At 38.8% G+C, this 13,827-nt stretch overlaps 1 protein-coding gene across 4 annotated transcripts; it reads right to left on the bottom strand.

Moving 5' to 3' along the window:
• Positions 1 to 3,952: 3,952 nt before the first annotated feature.
• LOC128693353 (uncharacterized) lies at positions 3,953 to 9,045 on the bottom strand. 4 transcript variants are annotated; one of them, XM_053783048.2, is made up of 2 exons: positions 7,404 to 9,044; positions 3,953 to 5,946 (listed from the first exon to the last, which is right to left on the bottom strand). In XM_053783048.2, the coding sequence occupies exons 1-2, from the start codon at positions 8,755 to 8,757 to the stop codon at positions 5,774 to 5,776; spliced, it is 1,527 nt and encodes a 508-aa protein (XP_053639023.2). In that variant the 5' UTR covers positions 8,758 to 9,044; the 3' UTR covers positions 3,953 to 5,773. The 4 variants fall into 4 exon arrangements, 2 of the variants coding, with proteins under 2 accessions (XP_053639023.2, XP_053639024.2); XM_053783049.2 differs by having other exon boundaries at positions 5,801 to 5,936; positions 7,404 to 9,045; XR_008407708.2 differs by having other exon boundaries at positions 5,806 to 5,936; positions 6,195 to 9,040.
• Positions 9,046 to 13,827: the final 4,782 nt, after the last annotated feature.

Below are 13,827 nucleotides of genomic sequence, written 5' to 3'. Positions count from 1 at the left end.
ATTGCCATTTTCCTTTTGTCCCATCTACAACTAAATAATGATCCGGTATATCCGTTGCCCCTTTATAAACATGAACATCCTGAAGCCTACCCATCAACTTTTTATCCACCAATACATAATCTAACAAACTTTCATTACATACTGTATCACACCTTGTATACTTATCCTCTTTTTCATAAAATATGTATTACTTATTACCAAACTTCTTTCTACACATAGTTCAATTTCAGGCTCCCATTTTCATTTACCCCTGGCACCCCAAATTTACCTACTACTCCCTCCACAACATTTTTACCTACTTTAGCATTAAGATCCCCAACCACAAGTACTCTCTCACTTGGTTCAACACTCCCCACACACTCACTCAACATTTCCCAAAATCTCTCTCTCCTCCACACTTCTCTTCCCCAGGTGCATAAACACTTACTATAACCCACTTTTCACATCTAGCCCTTATTTTACTCCACATAATCCTTGAATTTATACATTTATATTCCCTCTTTTCCTGCCATAACTTATCTTTCAACATTATTGCTACTCCTTCCTTAGCTCTAACTCTATTAGAACTCCCTGACCTAATCCCATTTATTTCTCCCCACTGAAACTCTCCTACCCCCTTCAGCTTTGTTTCACTTAAAGCCAGGACATCCAGCTTCTTTTCATTCATAACATCCAAAATCATCTCTTTCTTATCATCCACACACATTCAAACCTCCCACATATGGTAAGAAAATAGGCTTTCAGGTAGTATGTTTTTTTAGGAGGTAAGTGAGAAGACATATTAATTATACTATTAGTATCTTCTAGTATGTGGCAAGGCCATTTGGATGAGTGCTTTGAGCCCCCTCTATCCTGCAATATATGAGTGCTCTGAGAGTTGACATTGATACTTGAGAGAAACCAGGATCAAGGTCAAGCAGAGAGAAATTTTGCCAGGGTAAACGAGGAATTGCATGATACAGTAGCCCCCCAAAAAAATCCAAAAATTACTTTCTAAATTTGGGGGAACCTAAAATATACTGCAGGAGTTCCATCCAATTAAGAAAGATGTATTTTTAAAGACTTCGGGAATCTTGAAATTTTTTTGCGATACGTTTTGATGTGCTGCTGGAGTGTGAGCAAGGTAACATTTATAAAGGGATTCAAGAAAGACAGCTAGCCAGACTTGAGTCACAGAGATAGGAAGTAAAGTGCCTGCACTTAGGAGGGATTGGGATATTAGTTTGGAAGGCACTGCAGACTTCTGCAGGGCCTTCCAAACTGCAGACTTCTGGCAAGACACCTATTGATTGAGTGATGATGAATGTTTCTTTTTTTAAGGGGAAGGGGTCACCCTACTTTGGTGGGATATGACCAATGTTAAGAAATTTTACTGGCAGTTAAACTTTTCTGAAAATTCCATGGCTGGTTTTGCCTCTTCTATTTGTTTTTAGGACTTATTTCTTTAAATACTGCTTTAATCTGGTTAATATTTATATTCATAAGAACAAATAAAATCTTATGCCTAGTTTTTACTTTAAGAGTAGTGCACCAAGATACCCCCCAACCCCCCCAAAAAAGGGCATCATATAAAAGAAAAAGGTCCACATTTCATGACCCATTCATGCTAAATAATTAAGTGCATACCCACCACACACACAAAACATACACACACACACATACAATGCACATGCATGCATGCATGCACACACACACACTCCAAAAAAAAGTTATACAAAAAATGAACGAATCTCAAAAAGTAACATTAAAAACATCTCATACAATAACTAGAAAAACTACAAAATAATATTACAGTGAACCCAGTCCATGAAATGAAAATGACCCTGTTTCTTTAAGTATTGTTTAAATTAATTTTCCTAAGAATTCTGAATGAAATTGATATAGGAGCTAAATTTAGGATGAGATACAGTAGACGGTTGCTTAATACAGTAGTTACGTTTGTGAAAATGCTGTTTTAGTTAAAACGTGTTAGACAAACTGAGGAACTTATAGGAAAAATAGGGTTACATTCCTGGGAGCTCCAAAAAAGCCAAAACTTTTTTTTAGACCTCCAGATCTTACAAAAATAAAAGTGAATATATAATTGTAGTTCACTGTCACGATGTATTATACTGTTTTTACTGCTTAAGATTACAAATGCAACAGAAATAGTAGTATTTACCTTAAATTGTGGGTGCTGGTGTTTGTGGATGATTGTGGAGAGTTATGCTGTGGCCCTACTGGACTGAGGTGGATGGTAGAGGTTCTGGTACTGAAGATGATGGTTGTACTGGAGTGTGAATAAATACAGTAATGGATTTCTGTTCTATTTTACCCCGCAGTACATTATTCAACTGACGGTAAGGCATCAGCTGCTCTAGACACCATTTCAGGGTCCTCTTCAATGTAAAGGTCTAAATTTAAGTCAGTAAATCAGTCAAGTAAGTCAGTCAGTCAAATCAGTCAAGTCAGTCAGTCATTCAAAAAGTCAGTAAATCAGTCAAGTCTGTCAGTAAGTAAAGCAGTCAGTCAGTCATCACACAGACTCATATTTACCTCATTCTTTTTATGTCCACAGAGTGATGCTTCATCACGGCCACAGGCTATCTTTTGTCTAATACATATCTCTATTTTCTTCATTAATTCTAAGACTTAAATGCTTAACCCTTTGAGGGTTTCAGCTGTACTAGTATGGCTTACGACCCAGGGTTTTTGACGTACTAGTATGCCTAAATTCTAGCGCCCTCAAATCTAGTGGGAGAAAGCTGGTAGGCCTACATATGAAAGAATGGGTCTATGTGGTCAGTGTGCACAGTATAAAAAAAATCCTGCAGCACACAGTGCATAATGAGAAAAAAAAAAACTTTGACCATTTTTTTGGGATAAAACAGCGACTTTGCACTGTATTTTCGTATGGTATTTATTGTTGTATTCTAGTTTTCTTGGTCTCATTTTATAGAATGGAAGACATATTACAGAAATTGAGATGATTTTGACTGGTTTTACAATGAAAAGTACCTTGAAATTAAGCTCCAAGTAGCAGAAATGTTCGATTTTTACCAAAGTTCAAAAGTAAGCAAATCATGCCAAGCGTCCAATACACATCAACTGGTGAGTCTAATATTCTTTCGCAAGTGCGCCAATATTATTTATACCATTTTTTACACTAATGCAGTAGTCTGCATAACAGTAAATCTTCTCTTTTTTGTGAGAATAAAAATTCAAAGTGGAAAGCAATCAATCAGTCAATCATCACATAAACTCATATCTGAGTCATTCTTTTTGTGTACAAAATGATGCTTCATTCCCGTTACAGGCTATCCCTTGTCTAATATCTCTATTTTCTTCGTTAATTCTAAGACTTAAACGCAACTTTCAGAAATACTTGTATGCCTACTGGGTGCCATGATTGCTTGGCAGATTTAAGATATGGCGATTAATACTTATCTAAACAAACACAGCGAGCTACTGGCACAGGTTTGTCCAACACATGTATGAACCGAACTGAAGGCTGGGAGGGTGGTGGGGGTGGCTGATGCTGGCGGGGGATGGCAGTAGGTCTCCCCCGTTGATTCAATGATGTAACCCACAGCCCATCCCGCCCCACGGGCGACCGCGCACTCAAAATTTTTTTCCCTCCCTTAACTGTGTTAAATTAATTTTACGAAGTGTTAAACAAGAATATGCCGCAATTCTTTAAGTGTGCTATAACCATAACGTGTCAGACAAAACCGTGTTAAATGATGGTCTACTGTATATGTCTCTGAATGTCATTCTAATCTGGTTAACAATGATGTTCATAAAGAACAAAAAAAAAAAAAAATACAGATTTGGGAATGGGAAATCCAATGAGCAGATTTTGAAGGTATTGCTATGGTTAGTTTTCAATTTAGGGGTTGCATGTCATGGCAAAGAAAAAGCAGCAACCCCCCCCCCCCCCCAAAAAAAAAAAATGGTGAATAATTGAGGCAACCAGTAAGATGTACTTTAATAAAACAGTTAATAACATAATCTCGGAATCACAAAGCTTGCAAATTTCAAGGCTCGATTGCACAATATGTTTTTTTTTCAAAGCCTCTGAATGCTTAAGAATGAGGATGCTCTAAGTTATAAGTTTTCTGGCCTAATGAATACCTTCCAGCCAGGCTTTTCTTCTCTTCTAAGACATAAATCATTCAATATTTACAAATTATTGTAATGTCATGAATTAGAAAGCTGGATACAAAAACAAAAACTAAGAAATTATAATAAATACAAGAAATAGAAGTTTATGTTTTTAAACATCAACAAAAATAAACTATACGGAAGAAAACTACAGTACTGTACTATATTACATGTACTAAATAACTCCTTTTCACTATTTACAGATTAAGCTTGTGACTAAATGTGTGATGAGCATTAAAGAGTGGTGTCTGAGTCATGAGCTTTAACAGCTCTGGTGAGTGGTCTGTTCCACAGGTTTAACAAACTGTAAAAAAAAAAAAAAGGTCACATTATCTGTCATTGATGGCAGTCTGGTGAACAAGAAGTTGTTCACCAAATGCATTACAATGCAAACAAAAACCTAGTCTCAAATCCTGCTTCTAATCAGTAAAATCATACAGTTTATCAAATCAAGCTACTGTACTACAATAATCACAAAGTACAGTATTTAAGAAAGAAATTAATGGGCAGACTGAAACAAAAATGGTTGAAGTTAAACTATTAAAATGGAGACGAGATATTCAATTGAAAGGAAAGTAGTAACAGTGACAAGTAAAAATTTTCACAAAGGAAAATGTCCTCAGACAAGACCTGCAATGACCAATACGTGCCCAGATATGTATTTCTAATTTCACATATATAAATGACTAACCAGGAGCAAAAACTACAGTATATGAACACATTTACTGATAATGCAAAAATCTTAAAAAAATAAAAGTAATAAAAAATTTTGCATGTAAAGCAATGTAGGAAAACTTAGGTAAATGAGCAAATGGAGTTTAATATAAGTTAGTCTCAAGTATACGATGGAAATGGATTAAAGAAAGACACTGGCCATGCAAAGAATAAAGGTCGTGTGATAAAATATTGAAAGAAAGAGAGGAATCTAAGAGTTATTTTATACAAGAGTTGCAATGTCTCGAGTGGTTTACAAATAAAAAGCTTAACGGTGGGCAAAGGAAACTGCTCTGAATACACCTCACTTTTGTAAAAAGCTGCTGGGAATGCAGACATTACAGAAGCAGTAATGTTCTCTAGTGTCTCCATCTCTTAAGATATCTTGAACCATATTTGCAACAGACTGTAAAGGGTCAACACAGTAATAAAAGAGGGTACAGCAAAACAACAACTGTATTGTTATTAATATCCAAAAGAGTCAGGGTGTGCCCCACTTTGTTGGGTAGCGAGAAAGAACTTCCAATTCTGCCATGATAGTCAGGACAGAAAAGGGGTGGGAAGGACCAACAGCTGAATATATGGAAGTGCATTAGGTGTGTCTAGAAAAAAGACCAGGTAATGGTTTTTGTACAGGGACAGAAGTGTAACATGATAGGAGTCAAGACAATGGGTTCTGGAAGAACACAAGATAGTTTGAAGGTAGTCACCAAGAAAGGTAGCAGTGGGTCGTAGAGCCAGACAGGTATTAGGCAACTAAATAAGAATAGCAGCTACACACTATGTTGGATGGCCAAACTGTCAGCAATCTCAGCACTACCGATGAATTGGTAGTAACTGTCAGCTGCCAACCCACCACACTGACCCTCTATGGAAAAGTACAGGATTTTTATGTACAGTAATTTATCCACATTGCTTAGATGGCAGCGGCAACCAGGAGTGGGTGAGATGAATGCATTCCTTCTGGAGACAGAAAGGCATTGAAGCTAAAGTTCACTGCACACTTCTTAAAGGATTGTTTGAGGAAGACCATCAAGCAGCATGGATTCCGTTGGGCATGAAGACAGCGATGGATGTGCCTGATACTGCCTGAAGTGTGAAGACAACATTATTAGTTATATTTATAGAGAGGTACTGAACATGATGGTCATACAGCAGTAATCTAGGCAATGGGAGAGGTGGGAAATTATAAGTTTTGATCCAATGGGAGGATATCTCTAATTCCCTGGATCAAAGCAGCATCATGGTACCTCCCCTTAATCCTTTAACTGTCATGAGCTCTGACATTAAATTTTATTCTAAATAGAATAAAACATGAAAATCAAACAAAAACTTACTGTTTTATGTGCTGAAGTTCGTGAACAATTATTTCTCCATAGTAGCACTAACATTAGTTCGATAAGCAGTGATGAAATTTTTTAATTTTTCTAAACCACATGAAAATTGTTTTCATGTGGAAAATAGGCATAGCACATTGCACCATATCCACAATTTCAACATTCAATACAAATTTTTACAAATACTGTATATACGTAGAGTATTTTGTCTTCCTTCTAATGATTGTTTTTGTCTTCCAACATTATGTAAAGGGAATTATTAAGATACTACAATTTTTTTCAAGACATGATATTCCTTGAAACATGGAACAGGGCACAGTGGAACATCACACAACTCACAGCGATACTGTGTATATCTGCACTTTCTTGATTTTTTGGCTGTGTGCTGACACAAATAGCATCTTTTCTGTACTTTCTTCTTTCCTGCATGAGAAATACTTACACAGAAGTGCCCATCAGTCTTTAGCTGAAATGGATAATTTTCATTACTATGGTGGTGACCTGTTGATGATGGGGAGGCCTTGTGGTATGTTTCTATCATCTGTCTTATGACAGATGAATGGAAGTCACGTAGTTTTGGTTTCTTTCCCGTCTTAACATGGAACATATTATATGCATTTAGCATTGCAACATCTAAGAGATGTAAAAACAGTTTCATATACCACTTGCACTTTCTTCTGACACAATCCGCAGACACAGTCTGCATGTCTGATTTGCCAACCGAATGCATACTGTTGGTGTAATCGATGACTGCAAGTGGTTTCTCAATAGATTCATTTGTGTAGCTATTTGCCTCTTCAGTTTCACTCATTTCATGCCCAGGTGTGGTTGTCAACAATGTTATATCTCGCTTATCATGCCACCGAAATGCCATCATGTTACTGGTATGAAATACCTGCACTTCATTTGGTCTCACTGTCTCAAATATTTCCGTATTGTTTACCCGTAAGTAATCACAAAGTGAGGGGCTTATATACCAGTTATTTGTAAATATAGTATGACCTTTTCCAAGATATGGTTCAATCATTTTCCTAACAACAGAACCAGAGATTCCTAAAATGTCACTTGTATTTGTATTTTCTACAGTTTTCTTGCCTGCATAGACAATAATGTCTAACACTAGACCTGTTTGACAATCACACATAACAAACACTTTTATATCACTGCGATGTTTATTGCTAGGTATACAATGTTTGACTGAAAGCCTACCTTTGAATAAAATCGACGACTCGTTAATAACAATGTTCTTGAAGGGATAAAAGAACTCACTAAATTTCTGTTTCAGGTACACAGTCACTTCTCTGATTTTGTATAGCAAATCATCTCTCTGGGGATTACTTTTGTCAGAGAAATGCAACATACGCAGTAGCAGAAGAAATCTATCAAGTGACATTATTTCTCTGAAAGCTGGTGTAGCTATAAGTTTATTTATACTCCAATATTTTGAAATACTCGTTTTACGAATATGTGACATTAGCATTAGTGTTGCAAAGAAAAGATACATCTCTGCAACAGTAGTATCTTTCCACTGTCGAAGCTGAGATTTTGCTGAAACCGCATTAGCCAAAGTGTGCTGGTAATAACTATTTGTCCGAGTCACAATAATCTTCATAAGTGTCTCATCAAAAAATAATTGGAAATAATCAAGTTCAATTGAATCATTTGTTACTGGACAATTTGGCAGAATTCCACTCTTAGTTGCATCAAACTGTAATGAATCTGGAAACAATAAGGCATCTTTCTGCCAGTTCCAAACCCTGTCCACTGGCGGTTGCACAATATTCAGTGTTGGCACGGTAGATACTGGCACAGTAGATGGTTGCACGGCAGCTGCTGGCGCAGTAGATGGTGGCACGGCAGCTGCTGGCACAGTAGATGGTGGCACGGCAGCTGCTGGCACAGTAGATGGTGGCACGGCAGCTGCTGGCACAGTAGATGGTGGCACGGCAGCTGCTGGCACAGTAGATGGTGGCACGGCAGCTGCTGGCACAGTAGATGGTGGCAAGGCAGCTGTTGGCACAGCAGATGGTGTCATGGAAGGTGCTGTCACCATGGCAGATGTTGGCACGGCAGCTGTTAGTTGCACTGAGTGTGGTCTACAACTAAGACCAATATCTACACAATTATTTTCACCACTACTGTCACTAATATCTTGTAAAGCAGCAGCACTAGACCGTGTGCGGCGACGAACATAGTTTCGTTGTAGTGGCGAAAAAGCAGCATCGCTATCACTTGATTCGGCACTTTCCACCCTATACACAAAAGCATATTTTTCTTCTTCACTGTCTTCACTTAAACTGCTCCAATCACTGTCATCTTGACGAGTACAGACCTTTTTTCTCCGCGGTCCTTGGTTACCCAGGCCTGACGTTGACGCCACACCAATATCTTGCGTGGGACAGCTAGTATTGTCATTCCTGGTGTCCAACACACTCTCTGTTTCTTCATAATCTGAGAAATCAACTTCAGAATAACTTTCATCGCTGGTACAGGCGTCTCCTTCCATCAAAATCCGCTTTATTTCATAAGGAGTGAGTTCCCTGTAAGGGCGCGCCATTGTCATTCTTGTTGTTGGGTTTATAAGGGCTACTGACAGCTTACACCGTATTGAGCCCTGTTGGTGACACAGTTATGCGGAGCATTTCGGGCAAGCTTAAGTAAGTTTATTCAGGTATACACAAATACAGTTACATAGATTATCATACATAGCAGGATATGTGTAGAGAACCTAGGATAACCCAAAAAAGTCAGACAGAGTGACTTTTTTTCCATTGGGGTCCTTTTACCTTATTATTATAATAAAAAGATTATATCTTATTATTATTCTATAATGAAGATAACATCTTATTATCATACTAAAAAGACTATCTACTACACGAGGGTCATTAAGGCTATCTACAATACGGTCATTACTAGGAATAAGATAAAATTTACACGTGTGTTAGCTAAAAAAAATAAATCATTCCCCCCTTTCTGTAGCTACATTCATCAGACACCTTTTGGCACTCCTTTTGAACTGGTTCATACTATGACTGGCTTTGACATGTGCTGGCAGTCTGTTCCATTCCTTTATTTCTGTACAATAAAAGGTGTTTGAAGCCTGGCCACTGATTGTGGGTACTACAAAGTTGTGCTCTCTCCCCCTAGTACTATGATTGCTTTGGTTCCCAACCTTGACAAAAATGGCAGCAAGATATTCTGGACACTGTTTGTGAGCAATTTTATAAACGTGATTTAGCTTCAGTTGTTTTACTCTGTCTTCAATATTCAGCATATCCAACTGCTGTAATTCATTCTGGCCTTCATGCTCTCTTGGACCCAGGCCCAGGATGAATCTTACAATTTTGTTCTGGGCGATTTGCAGTTTATCTTTCAGTTTTTTTTGTCAAGGCAGAGAACCATGAAGAGCAAGTGTAAGCCATATGACACTGTATAAGGGCTAGACATAGGGTCCTGCGAGCCTCAGTAGGTAGACACTGTGCTTGTCTGTAGAGGAACTTAAGTCTGGCATTCGCTTTCTATACAACACTGTTCCCTATCAATTCTCCTTACATGTATGAGTCAAAGGGGATTCCCAGATATTTTACTGAGGAAACCGAAGTGATGGACTCCCCATTACACTGGCCATTAAAATTATTTACCCTTCTCAGTTTATGTTTCGTGCTAAAGAGAATGGCTTCAGTTTTCCCGAGGTGTAATCATAGTTTGTTGTCTACTAACCATCTGCTGCAGAACTCCAGTTCCAGTGTTAATACATTAGCTATATCTTGTGGGTCTTTACACTCCTACTGTATGCAAATGACAGAGCACTGTCATCTGCATACAGACGGAGTTTGCACTTGACACTGATAGGCATGTCATTAATATAGCATAAGAATAATAAGGGACCCAGAATACTACCTTGGGGAACTCCACATGCTATCGGCAGGGGTTCTGATTCCGTTTTGTTGATTTTGACAATTTGTCTCATGTTGCTAGAGTAGGACTTAAATCAGTCTACAGAACCTATACCGATAGCTTGAAGTTTCTTACATAATACATTGTGGTTGAGAGTATCGAAGGCCTTTTGCAAGGTTCCCCTTTGACATTTCAGTTCTCAAGTAATCCATCAGATTAATTACGGAGGTGTCGGTTGAGTAAGATACCTCACACAAACATCCCAAATTTCAGTGAGAAATTAAAGTCACTAATAACAAACAGACAAATGAATAAGCACCACCTTCTCTTAGCTGGAGACTTCAACATCAACCTTGGCTTACTAGATGATCAGCCTGTAACGGATTTCATCAACAATATGAACAACACACTTCTCATACCAACAATAACTAAACCAACCAGGCTCACTGAGACAAGTGAAACCATAGTAGACCACATATGGACCAATATACTAGCCCCCCTTAAATCAGGGATAATCACAGATAGCACTACAGACCACTACCCTACCTTCCTCCTGACAAACATTAGTAAACCACCACTTGAATACAACAAAGTCTCATTTAGACTCCATGACGAGGCCTCAGTAAGGAAGTTCACAGCTGACCTAGAGACTGTTGATTGGCCTACAGAATTCTCCAAGGCCAATGGTATTGATGACTGGACAGACATCTTTCTTAACAAATTACTTAGACTATACAACAAACATTGTCCTATAAAAACAAAACAGATCACAAACAAATGGCTTGGTTGCCCATGGCTAACCAGCACCATTCTGAAATCCATTGACAAGAAACACCAATATGAAAAGCAATATAGACAGGGCTTAATACACAAAGATACTCTTAAACACTATTCATCAGCTCTCACCAAAGTAATAAAAAAAGCCAAACAACTATACTACTCCAGTAGATTCACAGACACTAGAGGAGATATAAAAAAGACCTGGAAAACACTCTCTCAGATTCTAGGGACCCACAAACTGAGAAAAACCAAGAATATTGTCCTAACTAAACCTAATGAAACACCACTACATCCCACAGACACAGCTAACAAGATAAACGACTTCTTCTCAAACATAGGATATAATCTCGCCAGTAAAATCCCACATACCAATGCCCATGCCGGGGACTACCTAGATGGAAATTTCCCTAATTCCTTCTATCTTGCACCAACTGAGCCCACGGAAGTCAATGAGATCATAAAGTCACTTAAAAATAACTCGGGGAATCTGTCTCATGTCCCACCATTACTGTACAAGCGAGCGGCCCATGTCCTTTCGCATGCTATTTCATTACTTTTTAACAAGTCAATAGAGACTAGCACCTTCCCGAAACTACTCAAGATGGCAAGGGTTACACCAATACATAAAGGTGGTGACCCTACAGACTTAAACAACTATAGGCCAATATCTAATTTACCATTGCTATCCAAAATCTTTGAGAAACTCGTGCACAGGAGACTGTATTCATTTATAACGGCTCAAAACATACTCAACCCCTGCCAGTTTGGATTCAGGAAAAATAAAAGCACTAATGATGCAATCATAAAAATGCTAGATCTGCTTTACACAGCATTGGAAAATAAGGAATATCCATTAGGAATTTTTATTGACCTAAGAAAAGCTTTTGACACAGTAAACCACGAAATCCTACTCCACAAACTTGACCACTACGGTATAAGAGGCCATGCGCTTGCTTATTTCAAATCTTACATTACTAATAGGTATCAGTACGTCACCATTAAAGACACAGCATCAGCAACACGGCCACTTGATACTGGAGTTCCGCAGGGAAGTGTCCTTGGTCCCCTGCTCTTCCTCATATACATCAATGACCTTCCAAACGTATCCCAACACCTGAAACCCATTCTCTTTGCTGATGACACGACTTATGTCATCTCTCACCCTAATCTTGCCACCCTCAACACCATTGTGAATGAGGAGCTGATTAAAATATCGACTTGGATGACAGCCAATAAACTTACGCTTAACACTGACAAAACTTACCATATTATGTTTGGTAGCAGAGCAGGAGATGCACAAATTAACATTAAGATTGACAACACTCTAATTACCAGAAATAATGGGGGAAAATTCCTAGGCTTATACCTTGACAACAACCTGAATTTCAGCACCCATATCCAGCATATAGCCAAAAAAGTATCCAAAACGGTTGGGATCCTCTCCAAGATACGATACTACGTGCCGCAAAATGCCCTTCTCACACTATACCACTCCCTTATCTATCCATATCTCACCTATGCTATTTGTGCTTGGGGATCAACTGCAGCAACACACCTAAAGCCAATAATAACCCAACAAAAAGCTGCAGTAAGAATAATCACTAAATCCCATCCCTGGCAGCACACCCCCCCCACTCTTCAAAGATCTAAACTTACTCCCAGTTCAGTACATCCACACTTACTACTGTGCAATCTATATCTACAGGGCCTTAAACTCTAATATCAACCTTGACCTAAAATGCTTTCTTGATAGTTGTGACAGAACCCACAGGCATAACACCAGAAACAAACATCTCTACGACATTCCCCGTGTCCGACTAAACCTTTACAAAAATTCAATGTATGTCAAAGGCCCTAAAATCTGGAATACCCTACCTGAGAACTCTAGAACTGCAGACACATTCATCACCTTCAAAACTACCATTAGAAAACATCTTATCTCCCTGATATACCCTGTCAACTAACTACACGAATACCACCTGGTGGTTCACACTTACACTCGCTCACTCATTGGACCATAAACAGAAATATTAATCTCAGTCTTAAAATAATGAATCCTGTGATACTCCAATACTGAAACTATATACTGTGCCAAAACAAAAGCATTCACATTGCTAAACTCACAAACTAGTATTTAGTCACTTAGCCATAATACCAACTTACCTCATAATTTGTAATATTTTACAATTAAGAATAAAACTAAGTATGCCCGAAATGCCTAGCCATGCTAAGTGTTCTAGTGGTACACTCTGTAATCACAATTTTACTACATGTAAACCAAACAATAACCAAATTTCTGTAAACTCAGCATTGTAATCCTTATAGAGAATAAACTTTGAATTTGAATTTGAATTTGAATCTAAAGCCCGACTGACAGCTATAGAGAATGTTTACCTGGACCTGGAGTTTACCTGGAGAGAGTTCCGGGGGTCAACGCCCCCGCGGCCCGGTCTGAGACCAGGCCTCCTGGTGGATCAGAGCCTGATCAACCAGGCTGTTGCTGCTGGCTGCACGCAAACCAACATACGAGCCACAGCCCGGCTGATCCGGAACTGACTTTAGGTGCTTGTCCAGTGCCAGCTTGAAGACTGCCAGGGGTCTGTTGGTAATCCCCCTTATGTGTGCTGGGAGGCAGTTGAACAGTCTCGGGCCCCTGACACTTATTGTATGGTCTCTTAACGTGCTAGTGACACCCCTGCTTTTCATTGGGGGGATGGTGCATCGTCTGCCAAGTCTTTTGCTTTCGTAATGAGTGATTTTCGTGTGCAAGTTCGGTACTAGTCCCTCTAGGATTTTCCAGGTGTATATAATCATGTATCTCTCCCTCCTGCGTTCCAGGGAATACAGGTTTAGGAACCTCAAGCGCTCCCAATAATTGAGGTGTTTTATCTCCGTTATGCGCGCCGTGAAAGTTCTCTGTACATTTTCTAGGTCGGCAATTTCACCTGCCTTGAAA

The sequence above is a fragment of the Cherax quadricarinatus genome, chromosome 28 (genome assembly GCF_038502225.1).
Source record: "Cherax quadricarinatus isolate ZL_2023a chromosome 28, ASM3850222v1, whole genome shotgun sequence".
NCBI lineage: Eukaryota > Metazoa > Arthropoda > Malacostraca > Decapoda > Parastacidae > Cherax > Cherax quadricarinatus.
The sequence above is the reverse complement of the archived record's forward strand: the minus strand, read 5'-3'. Positions and strand labels throughout refer to the sequence as shown.